At 42.4% G+C, this 18,832-nt stretch overlaps 1 protein-coding gene across 14 annotated transcripts in view; it reads left to right on the top strand.

Moving 5' to 3' along the window:
• Window positions 1–18,832, top strand: part of TNIK (TRAF2 and NCK interacting kinase) — a 308,730-nt gene that overhangs the window by 208,109 nt on the left and 81,789 nt on the right. For 10 of the 14 annotated variants that reach the window (XM_073359382.1, XM_073359394.1, XM_073359393.1 and 7 more), the window contains 5 exons: window positions 2,810–2,864; window positions 3,858–3,936; window positions 12,207–12,382; window positions 15,954–16,032; window positions 17,516–17,720. In XM_073359382.1, coding sequence (XP_073215483.1) covers window positions 2,810–2,864; window positions 3,858–3,936; window positions 12,207–12,382; window positions 15,954–16,032; window positions 17,516–17,720 — 594 coding nt within the window. The remainder of the gene's footprint in view (window positions 1–2,809; window positions 2,865–3,857; window positions 3,937–12,206; window positions 12,383–15,953; window positions 16,033–17,515; window positions 17,721–18,832) is intronic. The other 4 variants (XM_073359384.1, XM_073359388.1, XM_073359390.1 and 1 more) reach the window with 1 other exon arrangement.

Below are 18,832 nucleotides of genomic sequence, written 5' to 3' on the forward strand. Positions count from 1 at the left end.
TCTAATTTTAACTAGTGAGCTGGCCACTACCAGTTGGGCACTCTGATTGATACTGTGGGCTATTTACGCCCCTCAGAGCAAGGGTATCAACTGAGCCAGTAGCTCCTAACACTAAAGTCTTGCTAGAAAGAATTAAAAGCATAGCCATGACATTCCACCTTGTTCTGTTGCCCACGAATTGGATGGTGGTGCATGTTGTGAAATTAGTTGCCATAGGGAGGGCTCAGAGGATTGATAGGAGAACATGGAGCCTTTTAACATCAGTTCAAATCCAGCTCAGGTCAGTTGTAACACGAATGCATCCTTGATGACTGTTTAGATTTCTATAGGTCATACTTTGGTGGATCTTAGTCCAGTCCCTCACCAGTAGGGATCATTCCACTTTCTCGATGCGGGCATGAAGGGACCCCTCTACATATACCTCTCACCTCTCCTGTGTGACCACTGATCCACATCACCCCCTCCCCCAGTACCATGCAGAAACCATGGGCTGTATTAGCTTTTCTGGTGCCCTTCCATTGGTGGAGTAAAGGGGTGGCTGATAGTAGAAGACCCATCACTACAAGAAGGATGTGGAAAAATTGGAGAGAGTCCAGCGCAGGGCAATAAAAATGATTAGGGGTCTGGAACACATGACTTATGAGGAGAGGCTGAGGGAACTGGGATTGTTTAGTCTGCAAAAGAGAAGAATGAGGGGGGATTTGATAGCTGCTTTCAACTACCTGAGAGGTGGTTCCAAAGAGGATGGTTCTAGACTATTCTCAGTGGTAGAAGATGACAGAACAAGGAGTAATGGTCTCAAGTTGCAGTGGGAGAGGTTTAGGTTGGATATTAGGAAAAACTTTTTCACTAGGAGGGTGGTGAATGCGTTACCTAGGGAGGTGGTAGAATCTCCTTCCTTAGAAGTTTTTAAGGTCAGGCTTGACAAAGCCCTGGCTGGGATGATTTAATTGGGGATTGGTCCTGCTTTGAGCAGGGGGTTGGACTAGATGACCTCCTGAGGTCCCTTCCAACCCTGATATTCTATGATTCTATGATTCATTGGCCCTGGCAGCACAGTGCCTATGGGACATCTATGCATAGTCCTGGAATTTGGTGGATCCCCTGAGATCTGGGGCTGGACACAATGCTGCTTCTCTGAGGAAGTAGAGCAAAACCTGCCTCCCCTAACAGAGGAACTGGAAGTTTTCCTTCCCCCACACCTTCATCAGGAAAGGGTAAGCAAGGCAGTTTAGATGAAGGGGATAGTCTAAGGGCTGATCTATGCTTAAAAATTTTAGTGCTATAACTATGTTTGTTTGTTAGGGGGTGAACTAATTTTTTTCCCCTGACATAGGTATATCAGTAAAGCCCTAGTGTAAGTCCAGGACTACACAAGGAGCGCTTTGCTGGTATAGCTGTACCAGGATCATGTCCTATTAAAGCACTCCCTCATGGTATAGACACAGTTTATACCAGCACCATTGCTGGTAGAGCTTATTCCAGTCCTCAGCCCCCTTTGTTGGTAGCTCTGACAGACACAGCTATGCCAGCTCAAGTTTATACTGTAGACCTGGCCTAGATTCATTTCTACCAGCATAAAGGTGCCTTATACTGCTATAGCTTATTTCCATTCCTGAATCAGAATAAGCTATGCTGGTATAAACCCTGCTATAATTGTGTCCGCAGCAGAAGGGTTCTGCTGCTTTACTGTACTGGTATAGTCAGAGGCAAAACTTCTGAGTGTAAACAAGTCATTGAGCGGTCCAAATTCCATATCTGGGTCTGCCACACACTGCATATGACCTTGGGCAAGTCACTTCCCCTCTCTCTATCTCAGCTTCCTCATCTGTAACAAGAGGACGGTAGTATGTTACTACATCATGAATACATACAAGATGTTCAGCTACGCCAGTGAAGATGCCTTAAATAAAAAAAGGCATGAACTGGCCATCCGTTCTGATTTAGTCCATCCCCAGGCAAAAATTCCAGTGAGAATTTGGCTTGAATAAGGACATCAGGGTTTGTCCCTCTGTCGACAGAGTACCCCAGGCAATGTGACTGCCATTTTGACTCCTTTCACAAGTATTAAAATGTTTCAAATGTGTTGAAGTAAAAAGGGAGAGGAGAGAAGGTACAGCAGATACCACAGAAGTTGGTATGAATGGTGTGATATCTGAGGAACGGTTTCCACATGTGGAGAAACTGCTTCACCCCCAGGAGAGGGAAAGATCCATAGAGGAGGCTGAATCATATTCAGTTCTTATTTACTCTGTCAGTGTATCTCCGTCTGGAGAGTCCAGAGGTATCCTGTGCTTGCACATCCTACTCTGCCTTGTTCTGTTAGGGCTGCAGGTTAAGGTGCACACAAGTCAGAAGCTGGCAGTACTGGAAGAGGGAGCAGGGTGAAACAGTTCAGCATAGAGTTGCCCAGTGCTGCTGCTGCGGCTGAAATATCATGTGTCTGAGTTTCTGTATTTTTACTCTCAAAAAGATGTATTGCTTTATTATTGAAACATGATCACACTGGATCTTGGGGCTTCCGAGTTCTCATACGGCAATTGTTTTTCAGTCATTCAAACAAAGTTAAAACCACATCTCCACTGGGAATCCTACTCCAAAGCACTGACAATGAAAAAAACATAAAAGAAAATCTTCTGAGCCGGGAGTTCAAGGACTTAGAGAGAGAGAATACAGATCAGACTCTTAGTAATAAAATGGCCCAGACACCCTTTCTGTGGAGTACAGTACTGACACTCCTCCCTCAGAGGACTCTCGGTTGTTACAAGGTTCTTCTGCCCTAGACATTTCTCTGTATTTTGTTTTTCAGAGTGACTTATGGTCTTTGGGGATAACAGCCATCGAGATGGCAGAAGGTGCTCCTCGTAAGTAGATGCGCTGCCTTGGTTGAGTTATTATGACTAAATTGTAACTCGCTCTTATTTGCTAAGCACCAGCCACGCACGCTGTTTTGTACAACAAACTACATTCAAACAGTCCCCGCCTCCAGGAGATGAAAAATCTAAACAAGACTGACAAATGGTGCGCTGGGGAGCCCAGAAGAGGGGGTGACTGTTGCAAACTGAAACAGGAAGGTTTCTAGATGCTATCAGAAGTCCATGTGATCCAGTGGATATAACACTGGAATGGGAGTCAAGAGACCTGGATTCTGTCTCGCTGTCTCACTGACTTGTGATCTTGGGCTTCAATTTCTCCTAGTTAAAATGGGGATTAAAAAATAATTACCCTTCTTTTTAAAGCTCTCTGAGGTGTATGGATGAAAAACATTGTCAATGCGCTGAGTATTATTTCAGTGGCCTTTCTTGTGGCACCAATAACAATGCAAAGGATTTAGCTGATGCATTTAGGTAACTCGTATACCTGTTAAGACTCCTATCAGTTTTATGCTAGGATCTTGTTTGTTAAAAGTAACCAGGGCAGAGATGGTATGGCTTTGGTGGTAAACCACATGGTATGGCTCTGAAGTGCAGCACATACGTGAGCTGTCACCTGCATCAGTGCCTGTCAGTGTGGTTAAACACAAAGCTGCAGGCATACAAACTTCATAGCTAGCCCCTAACTCTAAACCAAAACTCCAGGGTACAGACATCCCCAAAACTTAGGGGAGTTCAGATCTTGGTCCAAGCTTTGCAGCTCCAGCCCATCTCTAGAATCATGCCACTCCTTGGGCTGGAAGGTGCCTCCAGAGGGGTATTTATTCAAATCCCTCTGTGTAGTGGTATGTTGGAGTTCTTGTTACTTCAGAGAAATCCTGTCTCTAGATTCTCCACCTGCCCCTAACATATGCTCTATCTGTGAAATGCTCTGTATCTCTTCTGCTTCCTGCCCTATCTAATGTCTCTTGTTGTACCTTTTAGCCCTTTGTGACATGCATCCCATGAGAGCTCTGTTCCTCATCCCCCGGAACCCAGCCCCACGGTTGAAATCAAAGAAGTGGTGAGTCTGGTCTTCAAACTGAAGTTCAAATGCTGTAAAATGTTATCACTTGTTTGTATTGTTAGCACTAAACAAACTCTTTACAGGTTTAGGGGTCTGATCCTGTTTCTAGTGAAGTCACCGGTGTAATTTCAGTGGGTACAGGATCAGGCCCTAAGGAAAGATTGCTCTGGTCCCAGCTGGCTGCACTGTGTGGGTGGCATGACAACTTCTCTTTGAGACACAGAGAGAGAAGCTCTCTAATGTTGCCATTTCACAGTGAAGAGTTGGCTTTTCTGAAGAGATTTATGCAGCCTGAAGCCACATGACACTTCACTTGGCTGCCATTTCTTTCCAAAGAGATTCCATTTTCAAGTGGAAACATTTACTCATTCCAAAAAGGGATAGTTTATCTTGAAGGCTCAGGAATGTGGAGATTTGAACTAAGTTTGGGTTTTATTTTAAAATTTTGGAAGAAAAAAAATGCAACAGCATCTTGAAGAAAACCAGGGCACTCCAATAGAAAACACCCTTTAACAAAATTAAAAGAATCCCTGAAGCCCAGCAGATGTTCTGTTACTGTGCTGATGTAAGCAAGAACCCTTAAAGTGTACTGGACATAGGTTTCTACAATTTTCTCATCCCAGGTTCAGTTGTGGTTTAGCCAGAAAAGATAGGGAGCCCTGCCACTTAGTTGGGGGGGGGGGGGAGGGGATAATATGTGTGTGTGTGTGTGTGTGAGAGAGTCCTGCCACTCACCCTGACTGCTAGTGATACAGAGGGAGAGTGCTCCAACTTAGTGCTAGGGGTATAGAGTTGGAGGGAAAAAGTGCTGTCTTGGTGGTAGAATTTTTGCCTCTCATTCCTTAGTGCTGAGAGCCCAGATACGTAGGTGCACAGTTAAAGGCAGGTTTCGAAGAAAAGTGAGGTCCAAGTGGCAGTGTTTCTAGGGTATGTCTGTTGTGCGGAGCGATCACTGAATTCCTTGGTACATCTTAGTTTGAAACCAGCATCCAAAGAGCACCACACCCTCTAAAAACACACACAGGCCCAGCACTAATTTTGCCATCTTCATCATCAGCTGGCTGGATCTTAGTGCAATGCCAGTGTAAGAGAGAGTTTTCTTACCAATCTGAAGCAGTATCCACAGTGGTTATTCAGAAGTCTGCAGAGAGAGGTACGGAGGTTGTATGATATGATGATCTGTGAACTGCAGGCTCTTGTGCAACTTCCTTTTGATACCTGAAGCGATCCAGCAGCAGACAGGTGTTCAGACATGTATTTTGTTGAGCCACCAGTCTCCCACTTACACGTTGGGTATGTCGGTGCTGCCACTGGAACTGCGATTGCAGCGCATGTAGACGTACAGAGGTACCTTTCACCGAGTTAGCATGGGAAGCAATAACAGAGAAGCGGCTGCAGCATGGGCTAGCCATCCAAGTACAAGTCTGCCAGAGAGCCTGGGAATATACTCTGCTGGCTAGCCCAGACTGCAGTCTGCTGGGCTGCACCTTCACTGCTATTGGTTCTCACGCTAGCTAGATCAGATCTACCTCAGGTACGTCTACACATGCTGGGGGGAGGGATAGCTCAGTGGTTTGAGCATTGGCCTGCTAAACCCAGGGTTGTGAGTTCAATCCTTGAGGGGGCCCTTTGGGTCAAAAATTGGGGATTGGCCCTGCTTCGAGCAGGGGGTTGGACTAGATGACCTCTTGAGGTCCCTTCCAACCCTGGTATTCTATGGAATCACCCCTCTGACTGCTCGGCCAATGTACCTTTTGAGTTAGCTGTTACTGCACAAGGCAGACTGCAGGATGTAAGCGGGAGGGTTTGTGTTGTGTTGTATTTATTCATCAAAGGCTGCACCTGTGCTATAAGCCAGGGGGATGCGATTCCCCGGCTCTAGTCCAAATACTCACGGTAGCTCAGCAAGAGCTAGCGCCAGCATAAATAGCAGTGTCACCGCGGTAACAGCAGAGGCACGAGGCACGGCTGAGCCATGGCAAGTACATGCCCCCCCGTTAGAGGCAGGTTTGTACTCAGCACAGCTCAGCCGGGCCTCCACGGTCACAGCCTGTGCTACTGTAGCTACGTTACTATTTATACAGTCACTAGCTCTCATCAAGCGTCCACGAGTATGCGTGTGTGAGCAGGGAAATTACCGCCCCAGCTCATCGTGTGGACATAGCCAAAGGCAGTCTGAGCCTCCAGAAAGAAAGAAGGCAGCTGAAGAAAGAAATCACTGACCCCCCCACCCCACACACACACACACACTTTAAGGTAAAATTGAACAGGAGCAGGAGTTTTGTTTTGTTTTGTTCTGATAAATTGCAATCCATGTCCCTGGAGTATTTTAATCCGTCTTGCACAAGCCAGGTACCAATTCCATATCTGGGTCTGCCACACACTGCATGTGACCTTGGGCAAGTTACTTCCCTCATATTCCAGCGATACACAACCCTTCCCTCATATTCCAGCTAACTGGCTCACTGTTAGTATAGCCCAACTTTCCCTGTTCTTACGTTCAGAAAGTTGAAGGGATACAATAATTGTTCAGCTAAATGTCCCTAGACTTTGGGGCATTTAAACTCACACCCATATATTGCACCTCTCTCCCATTTTTTTTTTTGGATGAGCTGCACTGGCCCTCCTGAATCCTAATCCCATTGATTTTTGGGGTGTTTGAAATTCACATCTGAATTTTGGGTCCATTTCTACTTGGATGGAAAACGGCTTTTGTGACACCACCATGTGACTTTGCTGTCATGTTCTTTCCCTCATTTCATTAACCCCTGCAGCCTCTCTTTTTGGAGAGAAGAGAGCAAGAATTAAAAACTTCTAAGGGGATGGGATGGCTTGAAGGATTTGTAATCAATTACAGAACCTTTCACTTCTAGATCTGTTCAAGTCCAGCTGAGGTCTGTGGTTGCCAAACTCGTTATCATCTTTTGGCCACTGGGTGACCTTTCTGAAATGAAATGGTGGTCTGTGTCTAGTGCCTGATAGATGTGTCTACCCTTCCTGACAGTCTGCAGCAAAGGCAAGGGTTGAATGGACATTGAATTTTGTTTACACTCCCCTGTCCGAGTTACAGTTGAAGCATGCTTATTGGAGCTGGTTCCATTTTGTGGATAAATAGAAGCCTTTACTCTCCATTTCTTACAGCTCTGTTATTCTCAGCAAAGCTATGTAAATCTTGCTAGGTTTCATTATGAATTTGAAACTCAGATGAAATACCAACAGGCTCACACTTCTGGACTCAACTATGTGCCAAACATGGGTTAGTTCATGATTTTAGACCAAGTAATCTGACATTGTTTTAAATGTCTTCAACATGAAGCCAGGTGCAAGTCAATGCTTTTGACTGAGTTTTAGCCTGAGGTTTTGGGTCTAATCGAAGCAGGACAAGAAGCTGTGTATGCAAAACCCAAAAGAATTGAACTTCCCCAAAATGCTTGCTCAGACCTCTGCGGTGCAAGTTTTGCACATCCCCAGAATGCAATCAAGCATCTTTCACAAGTACTAAAATCACAGGAGAAGAGCAAAATTTAAAAATCCAGCTTGCTGGGTATCAAAGATCAGCAGCTCTTCTCTGTGTTTTGTGCTTTCCACTCCCAGGACAAGTAGTCTTAAATGGGCTTAGGACCGTCAACCTCTCCACATGCAGTAATATTGACCTAACCACATTAAAGCACTGAGATGAAGATGGATTTTTCCATAGGAAGAAAATGGCTAACTGGCTGCAAAACCCTTGATGGTTGAAGATGAAGAAGTTAAATCAGTGAAATCCACTGATAAGTAGAAAGGATTTGGGATCTTGCCTGCTGTTGCAAATAGAAAAACCCCTGTAGAAACACAGTCTGCCTGGTTTCTTGATGAACTCCTGCACCTGCTTTTAAAATAGCCCTGCTTCTCTTTGAAGTTAAAGGCTGGCTCCTTGTAATCTTCTTCTTCTTCTGATTCAAATCAGCATGATATGATGATTTACTTTCTGCCCCTGAAGTTCTTAAGCAAATGAAGCTTGAATTTTGGGGCTGTTTTCGTAAACACTTGGACCCAGCACATCTCTCCTTGTTTATGCTAAGCGTGGTGTTTCCTCTGTGACAACGCTTTTCATCTGCACACACCCCTAAGCTAAGGAAGTGCTATTACGTGTGTGCATGCCCACGGGGGAGCTGAGGCAGCGAGGTGATGTGACTTGCCCCAAGGTATCACAGTGAATTGGAGATGGAACAAAGAGTGAAACCCAGGCTTTTCTCTTTAACACACGCTTTAAGAGCCTGATTGTCCCATTAAAGCAAAGCTTGTGCTATGTGGGTCTCTGGGAGACATTGTGGCTCCTGGAGCTGCTGAGAAGAACAGTACCCCTTTAAAGACATGCAGCTGTCATGTGGCTGGCCAGCTGTCATGTGGCTGGCCACATCCTCCTCTTCTGAAGAGGCTACAGTCAGGAAGGCACTAGCTCTGAGCAGCCCTGGCACTCAGGGGTTCTCAGTGACCGTAGCTGATAGTTTTGCCTTGCCCCACCTTGTGAACCACATTCTGGCTTCCCTGGGCCATTTTAATTTGCACAGAGCTCCATTGGCTCTTGGCAGGCCTATGCCCTGTATGCCGTGAGCACTCTGGAGTGTCAGACATTTGGGCTTGACTTTCTTTTCTGGAATCACTTGAGGGAGTGTGTGTAACAACCCAGCTGCATGCAGTTGTCTTCAGGAAGTGCTGTCCCTGTTCTCCGTCCAGACGGAGGTTAGAAGAAGGGGCTGAGAATCCAGACTCCTGAGTGTTCTTTTCTGGCTCTGGCATTGGCTCACAATGTGACCTGGAGCAAGTCTCATGAACATGGGTGAAATGCTACGAGTGCTGTGGGTGAAAGGCGCTATTAAAGTGTGACAGGTTTCAGAGGAACAGCCGTGTTAGTCTGTATTCGCAAAAAGAAAAGGAGTACTTGTGGCACCTTAGAGACTAACCAATTTATTTGAGCATGAGCTTTCGTGAGCTACAGCTCACTTCATCAGATGTTTACCGTGTGAAGTGCTGTATAACAGGGTTATTTCATACATCATTCATAATGTGATTAGTTATGCATCTCCCCCCTATCATTTGCATTTCTTAGGATCATAGAGGCACTAGGGGTGTCCCTGTGTGCTCATAAGAACAGACTACTCAGCCTTTCCTTCTTGTCTACAGTAATCCTGTACGACTCTCCCCTATTCACATCCCTTCCTCCACAGAGAGCAAAAGAATGAGGTGGAGGGTAGGTCTGACTGTGGGTGGGTTAGTTAACAGTTAGAAGCTGGAAAACCTGTGTGCCAGACAATCACAGCTGTGTCTACTTCTGTCATCACAACATATCACATGCCAGTTGCTTGAGTGGGGAGGGGGAATATAATTGAGAATGGACAAAGAAGGAAAAAAACTGTAAAGGCATGGTCTTAGCACAGGCTTGGCAGTCAGGCAGATGTGAGTTCTAGTGTTGTGTAAGCATTGACTGTTCTTATTATTTAGTAAACAAATCTCTGTGCTCCTGGCCAAGTCATTGACCCTCTCCACCTCATCTTTCTCATCCGTAAAACAGGTTAATAATTAGAGTTATGCAACATTTGTCTGCGTTGCCTCTGCTAACTTGGTACAAACAAGGTCTTTGGATTTGATACACACAGGTTCACATACCCAGAGTTTCACCCTCAGTTTTGGGGTTGAAAGTTTCCATGATCTCAAAGTGAAACTCATGTGCAACTGATGTGTTTTACCAGGCTTCCTGTTGGAAACATGCAAAACGGAAGGCCATGTTCTCGGTGGTGTAAATTCATTGACTTCCATGGAGTTACCCCAGCAGATAATCTGGCCCTGAAAAGTTGCATGGTTTAGGTGTTGAACCATAACATTGTTAAAGAAATGCTTGGTTATTCTCACGTTACACTTGCTGAGTACCAGGAGGATTTGTTCAACATGTTACCCGCAGGACTCTTAGCAGTTTCCGGATGAAGGTGGACAATCCATTAGCCCCATCCTTGTCAGAGCTTTATAGGTCATTTTTCAGAAAGCTGGGTTTTGTTTTGTATGCTAACCAGGACTTGCATTGTGACAGAATGCAGGGCTACAGATAGAGCTGTGTGTTGCTGCAGGTCTGTTTCATAGGGATTTGGGCGGTCCTTCTTTCCCCTTTGATTCAAGAAGGTTCCAACTCCCTGAATTTCACTTTGAATTTCATATTCAAAAAAATCCAAAAACTCAAAGTGAAAAACTTTTGCAATAGCAAAGTTTTGCCTTATTAGGATTAAAGCCATATGAGAATGCCAAGTTCTGCAGTGTTTCCCCTTAAAGTAGAAGCCAGAGCTTGTTAGAAAAGTATACAAGTAGGTTTTATAAATTTCACTACATGCACATGCAGATGTTTGAAAAGTACATGCACAGATGATCTCATGCACACATGCAAAGAGAGGCCACTTTTTAAGTGCTGTTGTAAGACTACCTGTCAGACCGGCAGTGCAAAGTGTGTATTTGCTTTCCAGTAAAACATTGAATGTCTCACTAATATCTGTGCTTATAATATAATCTGACTTAGTTTGACATTTTTGTGATCTGTAGTGTCAATACCTAACTAACTTTCATGTGTATATTAAAATATTAGTACTGCATATAAGCAGACTGGGTAAACAGGAGGTACTAATCTAATGGAATGTACTGCAACACAAAATCAAATTACTGGCAGCTGGGATTCATGATCATTTACATGTAGGCATTTTATATCCCAGTTAAACCCAAGGAAGAGTCAGTTCATAACCAGTTAGTATTTATGTACAATAACTGTCAAATAAACACTTTAAATATGTAATTAAACGCTGATTCTTGGGGTAGTTCACTTCAGCAGGGGTCAGCAAATTACTTTTGCAAGGTTTATTTTAAGCAAACAGATTCTATAAAATAGAATCTCACTTAAATGAGATGTTTTCAGTTGCTTTGGTTGTCCAGCATACCAGATAGTACAGTCTTTGGCTTCATTTCTCTGTAATGATCCAGGCCCTGATCCTGCAATTAGATCCTCAGTGCTGCTGTGGCTCCACATACATGAAGGGGTCTGCCCACATGGATCAAAATACAGGCTCAGAGCCTCAGTCTCCACTTTAACTTGTACAAAGAACTGGGCTGAATAAAGCTTCACCCAACTTTCTCCTTCTGGAATCCACCAAGAAACTGTTATTTAGAGGGAAGGTAGATAGGAGAGATTTGCTCATTAATAAATCTGGATGGGGGATTTTATTGGAGCCAGTAGTGTTTATTTTCACATCCCAATTTGTATGGATTAGTACTTAAAAGATAAATCACTTTTTAGTCTGACAGTTTGAAAATAAAATCCCTGAAAGCTTATTGTTTTACCTCTCAATGCAATTCTGTAATATCAGTTGGCTTCTGACATTAATTTACACAAATGTTCCAGTTTACTAAAGCAACATGCACCATAGCGGTCTGTCAGCATCTCCTTCTTGTAAATCCTTATTCTCTTGGGTTTATAATGTGCTGAAATTAGTTCCAGGCAGAACTTTTGATATGCAAAATCTGAGGCCAAGAGAAATTTGTTTTCTCAGATTTACTTTGTCTGGAGTTTAGTTTAACTCTTTGTAGCAAGGCAAGGAGGGGAGGATGGGCCAGGCTAAGTCAACATAGCCTCATTCCCACTTCTACCCCGCACAGCAAGAATGGCAGGTCATTAGTTTTGATCCACAAATGGGTGGAGGTTGAAGCAGTATGGATACCTGCTGACAGTGTAGATCTCACAAACATACTATAGCCAAGATGTAATGCCTTATGGGATTAGTGCATGCTGACCAAGCTCCTGGTGGGAGTAAGTGAAGGGCTAAGAACAGCAAGAATGAGTAGGAGATTGTACAAACTATAAATATTTAAAAATCTGTGTAATATCAGTTGAGTAAAAGTAAATCACTTTGCTTCTCCCACTTCACCCCAGAAATCCATTACCGCATAGAAAATGCAGTAATAGATAGTTATAAATAATTGTTTCCCTCTATCTGTGTTTTATAATGAGCAATAGAGAGATCCTTCTAACCATCAACAGGAGATGAGAAAAAGTATTTCAGAACAATACTATTGAAAGGATACATTCTAACAATAATCCAATTTTTAAAAATTTAGTCAATTTGCAAACAAACAAAAAATTCAAGCTGGCTGGTCCTTTTAAATATCCAGAAAATATCGGACTCGTTTTTACTGGATGTAATTCTGGATTTGTGGTTTCTTTTTAACACAGTTACATATTTTTCTTTCTCTGCTAGGTCTAAAAAATTCCAGTCATTCATTGAGAGCTGCCTGGTGAAGAACCACAGTCAGAGACCAACAACTGAACAGCTCATGAAGCACCCATTTATTCGAGACCAGCCTAATGAAAGGCAGGTTCGCATTCAGCTTAAGGACCATATTGATAGGACTAAGAAGAAGCGAGGAGAAAAAGGTTAGCAGCCAAGCAGAAGAGGCTATTATATGTATTATGGTAGGACCTGGGACCTCAATCATAGACCAAGGCTCTGCTGTGTTAGGCACAGGATAAACACATAATAGAGTCCCTGCCCAAAGGACTGTGCCATGATGCTGTACTGAGATCAGACTATGCTTAGGGCTGGTCACAGTTTGAACATGAATTTTACTCATTTAGAAACTGATTTAATTAAATGGGTGCACGTATTTAAGTGTGGACACTCTTATTTTAAATGAAGGGTAAGCGATTTCAGTTTTGCTTAAATGAATTTCTTACTTGTGTAAGTAAAGTTAAAATATAGCATTCTGCACCTGTAATAAGAGTCCACACCAGGAGAGCTGCAGGGATCTACCAAGTCAGTTAAATCACAGCTCAGACTGTGTCGACAAAGCCAAAGCACCATTACTATTAGAACTGGTCCAAGTTTTTCATTCAAAACTTTTTTTCTGATGAAAAATGTGTTTTGTTCGGGGGCAGGAAATGTCTGCTTTCAACCCTCTTCAATTTTCTTAAGTTTTCGTTAACAACAACAACAAAAATTGAGACATTTAGGGAGTTGGTTTTCAATGAACACCCAGTAACTTGAAAAAAAAAATCAACAAATACTAATTTGTGTTTGTTTAATTTTTTCACAGGAACAAAAATCATTTCTTGGCCAGATCTAATGTCTATTATTACTTAGCATCTGATCTTGCACCACTGAAGACAATGGGAGTTTTACCATTCACTTCACTAGGAGCAGGATAGGGGCCTAGTGCGCAGTTGTAATGTTGAATCTAAACACTTTGTGAGTGTGCATTTATAATTGAGTATGTACGCATGTATACACACCATGCAGACACAGAAGGTGGAACCCACTAAAGTCATATTTTCTTATGTCATGTTATAAAATGGCACAACACAAATCATATTTATAAACTGTGCAATGGGCTGTACAAATAAAAACCAAGTCTCTGCCCCAAAGAGCTTACAACAATGTCTGCTACAGGACTAACCAATTGAAACAAATACATTTTCAATGAACCGACTTAAATCATACTGAGGCACAGTGAAGTCTCATAAAAGGAGGACTCAATAGATAAACAAACTTGTTAAAATATATATTGCCAGTGCCAACATTTGCATGCGTACTGTATTCTATTTTTTATCTCAATGGCTGAATTTTTTGTAGAATCCAGCCAATTAACACATCACTATTTCTCTGATTTCTTTTAAGCAATATCATTTTTTCATGCTTAAATTCCATTTCCTGATATTTTTTTCAGTAAAATGAAAACAATAAAGCCAGATACTAGTGAAGTATTAAATGTATTTAGGCTGGCAAATGAAGGTTGTACCCTAGAGATGGAAAATAATTGGATAAATGTGAGCCTTTCTTTTCCTATAATTCTCTTCATCTGATAAAGATTCTACATTTCAGTTATATCCCAAAAGAAATTGCAGAATGTGGTACAGCATTGTAATTGGGTATTTATGTAGACGCCTTCATTGACTGGGAAATATCAATACGGATATTAATAGGAGAGAGAAAAGTGCATATGTTAGGGAAAAGGAAGTTTATGCCTTTGAAACAGTATTTAAATCCCAGTTTCACAGGCTTGTTGCTGTAGAATTCTGCCCTATATCTTAACTTTTGCAAGAGTGTTCCTGGAGATGAGGTTTAGAAATTGTACTTTACACATTTGTCATTTGTTTAATGTTCTTTTTTTATTTTACAAAAGGGTGTTGGCAGTTTCTATCTTTACATCAGCATCTTTCTGCTCTGTTGATATAGATCCGTGTTGAGTGTTGAATCGGGAACACTGTACTCAGAATTTAGACTGAAACTCCATCCTTAACTCATCCCATTGTGCAAAGGAGTGTATGGCATGTCAGACAGCCACTGCACAGTGACTGCTGTATTCTTAGTCAAAGCTGAATGCATTCAGCTTTCGACTAAATTTCCTTGGCTTTGTGGCCCTCATTTAGAATCAGACTTTTTGGGCAAAAAACTTGAGAATATTACTGATTTTCCCAGAATAAAATAAAATAAAACTCCCATTTCTATTCTCATACCAGAGCATCTGGATCTTCAAGCAGTAGAAAAACAAATGAGTCCAGTAAAGGGCACTAACATTCAGTTAAAAGAAAAGGAGTACTTGTGGCACCTTAGAGACTAACCAATTTATTTGAGCATAAGCTTTCGTGAGCTACAGCTAACTTCATCGGATGCATAAAGTGGAAAATACAGTGAGGAGATTTATATACTCACAGACCATGAAAAAATACACATTGTAAGGAGAGTGATCACTTAAGATGAGCTATTACCAGCAGAAGAGTGGTGTGGGGGGAGAGAAAACCTTTTGAAGTGATAATCAAGGTGGGCCACTTCCAGGACTTAACAAGAACGGCTGAGGAACAGTGGGGGGGAGGTTGTAGTTGTAAGAATGCTTGAATGCTTACAACTACAATACCCACCTGCTGAAGTGAAGAAACAGATTGACAGAGCCAGAAGAGTACCCAGAAGTCACCTACTACAGGACAGGCCCAACAAAGAAAGTAACAGAACTCCACTAGCCATCACCTTCAGCCCCCAACTAAAACCTCTCCAACGCATTATCAAAGATCTACAACCTATCCTGAGGGACGACCCATCACTCTCACAAATCTTGGGAGACAGGCCAGTCCTTGCTTACAGACAGCCCCCCAATCTGAAGCAAATACTCACCAGCAACCACACACCACACAACAGAACCACTAACCCAGGAACCTATCCTTGCAACAAAGCCCGTTGCCAACTGTGTCCACATATCTATTCAGGGGACACCATCATAGGGCCTAATCACATCAGCCACACTATCAGAGGCTCGTTCACCTGCACATCTACCAATGTGATATATGCCATCATGTGCCAGCAATGCCCCTCTGCCATGTACATTGGTCAAACTGGACAGTCTCTACATAAAAGAATAAATGGACACAAATCAGATGTCAAGAATTATAACATTCATAAACCAGTCGGAGAACACTTCAATCTCTCTGGTCACTCGATTTCTGATCTCAAAGTGACTATCCTTCAGCAAAAAAACTTCGAAAACAGACTCCAATGAGAAACTGCTGAATTGGAATTAATTTGCAAATTGGATACAATTAACTTGGGCTTGAATAGAGACTGGGAGTGGTTGAGTCATTATACTAAGTAAAACTATTTCCCCTTGTTTATTCCCCCCCCCTTCCCCCCACTGTTCCTCAGACGTTCTTGTTAAGTCCTGGAAATGGCCCACCTTGATTATCACTTCAAAAGGTTTTCTCTCCCTCCACCCCACTCTCCTGCTGGTAATAGCTCATCTTAAGTGATCACTCTCCTTACAATATGCATTTTTTCATGGTCTGTGTGTATATAAACCTCCTCACTGTATTTTCCACTTTATGCATCCAATGAAGTGAGCTGTAGCTCACGAAAGCTTATGCTCAAATAAATTGGTTAGTCTCCAAGGTGCCACAAGTACTCCTTTTCTTTTTGCGAATACAGACTAACACGGCTGCTACTCTGAAACCTAACATTCAGTTATATTCCTAGATGAGACAGAATATGAATACAGTGGAAGTGAGGAAGAGGAAGAAGAAAATGACTCTGGAGAGCCCAGGTAAAAATCAGGTGCTCATTTCTCCCCTTGTATCTCTCTGACTGTGTACAAAATTGGTTAGGATTATAGGATTGTATGAGCTAGAGATGGAAAAAGACCAATTTGGTCATTGAGTCTATCCCATGCAAAGGTGGGATATATAGTCCCTCTGATAGATGATGCCTGGATATTAAATTGATGCTATGGCTCACCCTGACCAGAAGGCCGAGAAGAAGCAATACCTTATTTTCTTTGTGATTTACAATACAGTATGCTAATGACACAAAGAAGCAGAGGTTCCATATATTGTACTATTCACTGGTGGGCATCGGTACACTGAGGGTTTAAAACTGCATTGATCTCTCAGTGATAATTATTTTATTCTATTCTTTCTTAAAAACATAAAAACCTAGGGTAATAACAGCAGCTGTATTTTCTCTTTCATATGATGATATGTGGACAGCTGTGTAACTTGCCTGCTTAGTCACTGGCCTCAAAATTCATCAATGCGAGGCTGTCAAGGTCCTATCAGCAGTATCCACCCCCTAACATGTCTGAATTTCTATCCCTAATCTGACCAATTTTTCGATATACAGATGAACATTTCCATATACTCATTTGGATCAAGCCTCTAAAATTGTTCTTGCAGTTTTTCACATCTCATATACATAAAACTGTATATGCAAGTATATTTGCATAAACAAACCAGACGGTTAGATGGCTAAGTACACAGCTTGCTTAACTAACCAGTTTACATGTTTGAAGGAATTTTGCACATGCAAATGTTTATGCTCACAAGAACCTAGATGTGGGAAACTGCATGGGCAGGAATTTAGGTGTGGTAAAATTGTAGGCTCAATTTAAAGACAGTTCTTGACAATGTGGTCCTTTATTTCCAAGTATAGCTCCCTATTTATGTGTAGTTTCTCATCATGAAACCTTTCCGGTTGCTTCTTCAAGCTAAACAGTGGTTGAACTTTCTTTTGATGACATTTTTAAGAATCATTGTAATTAGTATCAGGTTATTCCATTGTTTTACTGAGGTAATTTGGTATTTTTATTTCAATGATTCACACTAAATCTGCTTTGTGAACAACTAAATATAGTGCAAGCCACTGCAATGGAAGGGACTTTGGTTTAGAGACATAAATTACTAGTGAGTTTGTGAACAGTGTAATGAACCTCTTGTCATGTGAGCTATGCCACAAATTCAAGGCTGATCCACCACTAAGCTTGTTGTCTCCTGAACCCATGTAAAAAATGAGGCAGCAGAACAACTGCTGCATCTCACCCGGCAAGTCTCTGAGCAGTTCTGCCTCATCCATTTGTGATTCCCTGGTTTCCTTCACCAAATACTGTGCCAGCACTTCACTTGTTATACTTTCAATGGCAAAATGCAAAGCCAAAAGGGAAAGGGAGTTAAACATAAATACACATGCAGAATTTCTCTGTCGGGAGCATAAACACATGGTTAGAACGCCTCTGATGCTTTTTCCCTGTGAAGCTCCATCCTAAATCTGCCTGGAGAGTCAACGCTGAGACGGGATTTCTTGAGGCTTCAGCTGGCAAATAAGGAACGTTCAGAGGCCCTCCGACGGCAGCAGCTGGAGCAGCAGCAGCGAGAGAATGAAGAGCACAAGCGGCAACTGCTAGCAGAGCGGCAAAAGCGGATTGAGGAGCAGAAAGAGCAAAGGCGAAGGCTAGAGGAGGTAATTACTCAGGGTCATGAAATGGGCTTTTAAATGACACTGCAATGGGTCATATTTTTTGAAGGAGAACTAAGATACTGCTCTCAACCTGTTTAAAAGGAATATGTTCTACCCTTGCTAGGACAAACCAAAATGCTTTGTTGAACATAAAGCCTGTCCATCCCTGTTCTATGTGTGGTCTTATACTACTCTTCACCAGGCTGTCCAAGTGCCTATCTCCTCTGAAGTCAATCAGGCTCATTTACAGTAATGAGCATTCATTATAATGAACAGAAAAGAGTCCCCAGAAACATTTGTCAGATGTGAGGTTCCCCGTAGATGCATTTTGTTCTAAGGTCTGTCACACACTAAAGTTTACCATGCCAGATTGGACCAGTGGTCCAGCAAATTCATTATCCTTCCTTTTGTGGTGGCATGGGTCTGATGCTTGAGAGGAAGCTGAACATTCCCCATATCATCTGCACAGGTCCTATGTACCACTTAAGTCCATCTTAAGCCCTGTTATGCAATGATGTACATGGAGGGGGCAGGACAAATTCCTTTCTGGCTTCTGCAATGATTAGTTTATGTCCCTAAGCATGACATTTGATTCCCCTGGTCTTAGCATACTAACTACAAACATTTTTGGTCATAAAATTATCCATCCCATTTAGAATACAACTATAGTATTTGACTCTGCGTATCAATGAATCTCAGAGGCTGAGTACATACTGCATCAAGTATTTCCTTTTGCTTCAAATTGACCAGCCATCAGCTTCATTGAGTGACCCCTTTGTTCTTGTGTTACGGAATGGTCTACGAAAGAGTAGAGGGGTTTCACCTGTTTCTACCTTTTGACATGGTCTCTCATAAAGAATCTCATTGTCTGTCTTGCCCTGGAGTCATCCCAACTGCCTCATTTAAGGGTCCGTACATTAAGAGCAATTAAACTAGCTTTGCAAAGAGGTCACTGGTAGGAAAAACACTTGGCGGCAAATGGGCTATCAGGGCATCCACCCCATTAATTTGAACTGGCCAAAGTGTCTGTTATATTTAACCTAAATCTCCATACATTTTCTAGGCGTCCATTGCACCGGATAATATACCTCAGGCTAAAAGCTGAGACATGAAAG

The sequence above is a fragment of the Lepidochelys kempii genome, chromosome 9 (genome assembly GCF_965140285.1).
Source record: "Lepidochelys kempii isolate rLepKem1 chromosome 9, rLepKem1.hap1, whole genome shotgun sequence".
NCBI classification, from domain to species: Eukaryota; Metazoa; Chordata; order Testudines; family Cheloniidae; genus Lepidochelys; species Lepidochelys kempii.